At 43.2% G+C, this 6387-nt stretch overlaps 1 protein-coding gene across 1 annotated transcript; it reads right to left on the reverse strand.

Annotated features, from left to right (window-relative positions):
• Positions 1 to 926: 926 nt before the first annotated feature.
• On the reverse strand, positions 927 to 3124 carry LOC147603443 (7-deoxyloganetin glucosyltransferase-like). Its single transcript, XM_086796724.1, has 2 exons — positions 2554 to 3124; positions 927 to 2344 (listed from the first exon to the last, which is right to left on the reverse strand). The coding sequence occupies exons 1-2, from the start codon at positions 3033 to 3035 to the stop codon at positions 1351 to 1353; spliced, it is 1476 nt and encodes a 491-aa protein (XP_086652850.1). The 5' UTR covers positions 3036 to 3124; the 3' UTR covers positions 927 to 1350.
• Positions 3125 to 6387: the final 3263 nt, after the last annotated feature.

The raw sequence follows: 6387 nt of genomic DNA on the forward strand, positions 1-6387 counted from the left end.
ATGGCTCGAAGACTGGCCTATGTAGCTCGTGCCTGACTGTCCCTGGACTGAGGGCTCACAATGGGGTCACAGCGTACGACAAATGTTCCTAAAAAAGGTACTACAACCCTACAAATGTTGCACTGATGATGTTGCCAATGTGTCACTATGTACCCTAGTGCTGGGTGCACGTGACACCCCCTTTCTACAGTGAGCTTCACCCATGGCTCTCTAGTTTCAGCCTTACAACAAAGACTTCACATATAATAGCTACTACATGAGATAAAACACTCCTACCAAGCCAATTGGACTTACTTATGGTCCAACCTAAGGATTCAAGAGAGTTTGTTGAGGTAAGTTCAAGTTCAGGTTATCAACCTAAGTGTAGATATTGTGGAAAGTCGGGACACATTACAAAAGATTGAAAAAAGAAGAAACAAAGGCATCAATTCAATAAACTCAAGCCATATCAACTGTAAAGTTAGATAATTAATCTTCTTATTGTGTGAAGTCTAAACCAGGACATTGAGAGAATCCTATTCAGAAAATATCAATCAAATTAGGGGCTTGACCATGCCAAAAGTTGATGGTGCATAAGGCTCAAAATGGATGGGAAATATCTACCATTGAACAACCTCCCACTTGTCATCACATGCTCTCATTCTTGTGATGGGTGAACTACCCTTAACATAGAGCCTATTGCTTAGAAGTTAGAATCAGCAAGAAGTGATGAAGATGAAAAGACTAGCCTTTCTCAACAGCACCCAATCAAGTAAAATAGGAAGCATGAAGAAACTATCAAGGAAAAAGCTAGCATCTGCCACACCAAAGTAAGAGAAGTTTCTACTAAAAGAAAAAGGAAACAAACTAAGTAGATTTTGTGACGAGGAATTTCACTTCACAATAAACAAACCTTTACAAAGAAATACCACGTGCAAGTCCATGTGTTGTCATTTAAGCAAGAAATGCTTCTGCTCATGTTAAAGAAGAACCATTTGAATAGTGAGAAAGTTTACCCAACGCTCCCACTTCCAAGCACTAATTGCAAGGAGAAGGTTATACAAGAAGAAGCATAGTTCAATATAAATGTCCCCGAGCAAGTAAAATGAGGCAAAGATGAAATTTTAAGAAAGTAATAGACAAGGAACAACTAACCTATTACTTACCATAAACCACACCAAGACAAAAGCGAATAGAAAAGGAAGGTCTAGTCTAATCTTAAGATGCCTTGATGAGGCACACAAGATCTTTTAAAAGTCCTATATTCAATAATACCACCCTTGGCTTCGATGCACTTGAACCAACATGGGTTAGAATTGATGCATTGTAATTGGAATTGTAATTGGAATGAGTTTGAAGTGAGCACATAATTTACAGTGGGTTTGTCTCTAGTGTGCCAGCAATGCTACTTGAAATTGAAGATGTAAAGGGTTTCAGGAGTTTGATGCCTTGAACAAAGGCATCCCAGTTGCGATGGGATGAGCCATCTTGTGAAAGGGCTCTTCTTGTAGCATCCCTAAGGTAGCGCACTCTCTCTCTCAAATAAACACCATTGCCGCCTTCTTCCATAAGCAAATGAACCTTCCCCTCCACCTCCTCTTTAATCACTAAGCCAGCTTCATTTGCTTCCAAATGGAGCCCCACCTTCCATCCATCAACTATGCACCTGCAATTGGACTTCTGATCTGAAAAGTACGGCCAGCCTAGCATAGGCACACCAGCTGCAATGGCCTCTGCTACAGAATTCCAGCCTCCATGAGTCAAGAAACCCCCCACAGCTGCATGGGACAAAACCCTTAGCTGGGGAGCCCATGCCACACATAATGCCCTTTCCTTCATGCTATCCAAAAAACCCTCTAGAAACTCTGTGAGGCTTCCGGAGATGAGATCAGGCCGCACAACCCATAGAAAGGATTGCTTACTCGACTCCAACCCAAGAGCAAACTCGTGTAATTGCTTCTCTGACAAGCTGGTAATGCTACCAAATGAGATATACAGCACAGATTTGGCTGGTTTCTTGTCCAACCATTCTAAGCAATCGTGCTCCTCTCTCCAAAGTGCACTAGTGCTTCTTAAATGTGATGGATTACTGAGAAATTCCCACGGCAACACGGGGCCAATCGTGGTGATCTTGAGGTCCTTTGCTATTGCATGTACTACTGGAGCTTCCAGTTCTGCAAATGTATTGAGTAGGATCCAAGCAGCTTTACCCACACCAGCAATGGGGCTTGTCAAGAAGTCAAACATGAAGTTTGAAGGATCACCATGAAGGAGAAAGGCGCTCATGTCGCTAGGTTTTATGGGTGCAGCACCCGGGATGTGAGAACTTAGGTCTGATGATACATGGTTGTCTAGAGGCTCCACACTGCAAGCACCCGGAGTGTGAGAACTAAGATGTGATGCAACATGCAGGTTTACCCTAGATTTGCTTCAAAGAGGGCCAAAAAAAGGATCTACAGGGACCCCCATTATTTTAGTAAATCAAAAAAAAAAAAAACAAACATTGCAAAGGGGAATCCGTTATTTATTGTTTAGACAAATTCAATTAATTCACAAAAAAGAATCAAGCAGTACCTCTTAGGGGGCCAGATCCCTTTGCAGAAGAGCTGCACAGCCGCAAAGTAACTTGCACACTTAGTCCAGAAGGCAACTCTGGGCAGGTTACAAGCATCGGCAACCTCTTGACCAAAAGGAAGGGCGAGGTCACACACGAGGCATGTGACAGGGGGCTTGCTTAGCCCTCTCGCCTCATCATCACCTCTACCCAGAAGAAAATCGATCAAGGAGGTGGCCATGGAGGTTGTTACAGCCTTGCAGAACTCCACTACCGAGGCCAATCGCGGGTGGTCACGCGGGAGGCCGTCCGATATGGCCGCTAGCCTTATGTTGGGCGGAAGCCCGTCCGTGTTGCCGCTTAGCAGGAGACGCTCGTGGTTGTGGGTGGTATTGACGAAGGTGATGGTGAAGCCCTCTTCGCGGGCTAGCTTCGTGGAGAGCTCCATTAGAGGGGTTATATGGCCTTGCGCAGGAAATGGCACCACCACCACATGAGGCATAGTCACACACTGAGTCACGCGCACACAGCAAGGTACTGCAAATCCACCACAAAAGACCAGACTTCTTCTTGCTTTTCCCCTACATTAGCACGCTTTCAACCATCGTGGGGTCGATTAAAATTGTGTGATGTTCACATTTATTCCAAAAGATTGAAAAATGTGGCAAGCTCTATAATGTGGGAGGAAGTGGGTGGCATGGTTAAGTATTGGATAGAGCTTGGTGGTAATGTTTAGTGTAGTCAAGAGAGGAGTTTGGTGGGGTCTAGGAGAAGCTAGATGGCAAGGATCCATGACTGGGACACAAATCATGTCTACCTCTGCAAAGGGACTCATGTCACTCACATCCCATGGTCAGAGGTCCCTTCGTCGACAATTTTGTTACCACTGCCAAGAGCGACGATCTTTTTGTTTGCGATGCTTGTCCTCAAGCCCTTGATGATGCGCGGGTGCCATACACGGTCGCTTCTGTCAATAGTGTGATGAAGTCGACCACGACTGGATGAAAATCCCAACTACACTTGATACCATCCCAGATCGCAAACTCAGCATGCAATTTGGGCTCCCAACCGGCCAATACCTTCATGAACCCTACAAGGCCCTTGCCTAGCTTAACACCCTAAGTGTAAGCATAGCTCCCCAACACGACACAACCACCCTTAGGGTCTGGATAGATTTTTCCTTAGGTAGAAATACGAACGAGAATGTGCCTTGGTGTCTCCCATAGCTAGCCACAATCTTTTACCATGGGAAACATGGGTCTCCCTAGGCAAACCATCTCATCACAATGCCCATGCCAAAATTCAACTGCCTAGTGGATAACGTATACAAAGCCTTGGGTCTTTTACACAAACTATACATATTGTCTTTAACCCATTGGCTTGTAAGTTTTATGTGTTTCCCACAGATGAGACACGTGAAAGAGTCATCCTTGGAGGAAGCTGGGTCCAGAATGCTACAAGTACAATCAACTCCACTGACAGTTTTATGTGGTTCCCACAGGTGAGACACGTGAAACAGTCATCCTTGGAGGAAGCTGGGTCCAGAATGCTACAAGTACAATCAACACAGCTACCCTCAAGCTTCCCTAGGGCAAGGTAACGATGATTCTCTGGGACGGGAGTGCATTGAATCTAATCCTTTGCCTACACCAATTGCTTCCACCAAGGGTACTCTCACACTCCCCACACCACAATAACTAGTAAGTCTTCCACCGCCCCTGAACTTCCACCAGCAGAACTCAACCCACCAAGAATATGGATTGGACTCCTGGCTGAGAATGATTTACAAAGGTGGCAAGCCCACATCTACCCTATGGTCCACACCAATCTTATATTTTTAGAGGCATGGAACACTCTTGGAAATCCCACACTTACACTATAAAACACTTACATTCAAATTTCACATGAAATGCGTTTAATGAGTGTTGGGTATTTCATTCCTAAAATATCTATAGCAAATAACCGGCTAGAGTGCAAATTTCATGTCATAGATGCAGGAGCACTCCAAGGCCAAATTACCATTGGAAAAGAGTGGATTGATGCCCACTCACTGCCAAATCAATGAGTGAGGAGAAACGGCCATGGAAGTCAACCATGGAAGTCAACGGCAAAACAGCCACAGTCCCGCATTGCAAAGCTATGTTTGATTGTATAGCCCTTTTTTTAAATAGTCAATAGTCTAAAAACACTTAATTTGGCAACTTTTGTTTTCCTTGTAGAAAAGAGCGGCATCTGAGAACATGATCACATTGTCCTGCCTTTTGATATTCCACAGCTTTACTCTCTCTCTCTCTCTCTCTCTCTCTCTCTCTCTCTCTCTCTCTCTCTCTCTCTCTCTGTGTCTCAGACAACATAGGGATGGAGTATTGAGAGGAGCTTTGGGAGCTCTCGAAGCCCCTCTCTTTTTTTGTATATACAACTAAAAGTAGCCTTGGCTATGGATTATCTAGGCTTGCTCCCATAGAATTTTCTACACATTGTTGTACTAGACTTGGCTATGGATTCTTTAAAACTTGCATGGGGACAGTCATTGAGTCTTGCTTTAAAATCTCTTTGAGCCATCTTTAGTGTCTTATAATATCTATCAAGGAACACAAATCTTGCTAAGCTCTCCTTTCATCCTTTTATGATAAGTGTAAGGTGGAGCCACCGCTAGTGCCTCTTTGTTGGCTTGTATCAAACGAAGCGATTAGGAAAGCCTCAAGTGATGTTACATAGCTTGTTTCCACGTTTGACAATGCTGCCTACATGGAAAACATGGGATCCTTTACGGTGTCTCTCAATGGAAGATTTGGGGAGCGTATGCCAATTACTCCCCAAGACTTGGATAGTTGGGGGCTTGTGCGGAGACAAGTCAATGATGCTTTTGAAGTAGAACTACCTAAAGAGTGGGAAGATTTGAAAGATATGAAGTTCCTTATTTGGGATGGAAACCACCGCTACTACAAGACATGGATAAAAAGAGAGAAAGCATTGGAACATGTACCTCTCTTTTGAGTTTGTAGTTTTTAAAGTGAACCTAAACATTGTGTTTATTTTTGTGTTAAGCATGGTATGATCGAATTGAATATCATGTGTGGGTTCGATGTATCTTTCTCAATTGTGAGAAAAAAAAGGAAGGAGAGCTCTTGCTAGCTCTAGATTCTACAAACATGTGGGTTTATTTCTATTCTTGTATGTATGCAATTTGATTTTTTCTATTCTTGTATAGTAGATGATGTTATTTGACTTGGTTATTTGTTTGTTTTTAGCATCACAAGAAGTCATGTGAAACCAACTCTTGCCCATGAGATGTACATGTGTCAGAAGTTTGCGATAGCTAACAACGAGAGCATTCTTGGGTACATGACACCCGAGAAATGATGTTGGGCAGAGATTGAGTATGAGATTAAGACAAGGGCCAATTATGCGGTGCGGCCATGGTATAATTCGCCTTGTGGCCTCATCTCTCAATTGGTGTGGAAGGTAATTCTTATCTCTATTCTCTTAAAATAAGTATCTAGGTATTTTGCCTTTTTAAACATTCATTAAATATCATTTTGTAGGAGGACCTTAATCTTGCTCTTTGAAAAGAAGAGGCTCACCTAAAGCTATTGGGAAACATTGGAGCTGACTTGGAGGTGGCCATGGATTTGGCATCTAAAAAGGAACAAGAAAAGTAGAGACATAAAGGTTTGAAATACCTTGCCATTGCAAATCCCACCAATGGTGGAGGAGTTCTTTTCCTTGCTATATGAGCTTAAATGGGATGATAAAAGCACAATGGGAATTACAAAAGCCAAGCTCTATTGCTTGTGCACACCTTTTATAGGCTACTGCACCTCCAAGAGGGAACTCAATGCATTCACCTACTA

The sequence above is a fragment of the Cibotium barometz genome, chromosome 64 (assembly GCF_041138505.1).
Source record: "Cibotium barometz isolate CiBa-2024 chromosome 64, ASM4113850v1, whole genome shotgun sequence".
Lineage (NCBI taxonomy): Eukaryota > Viridiplantae > Streptophyta > Polypodiopsida > Cyatheales > Cibotiaceae > Cibotium > Cibotium barometz.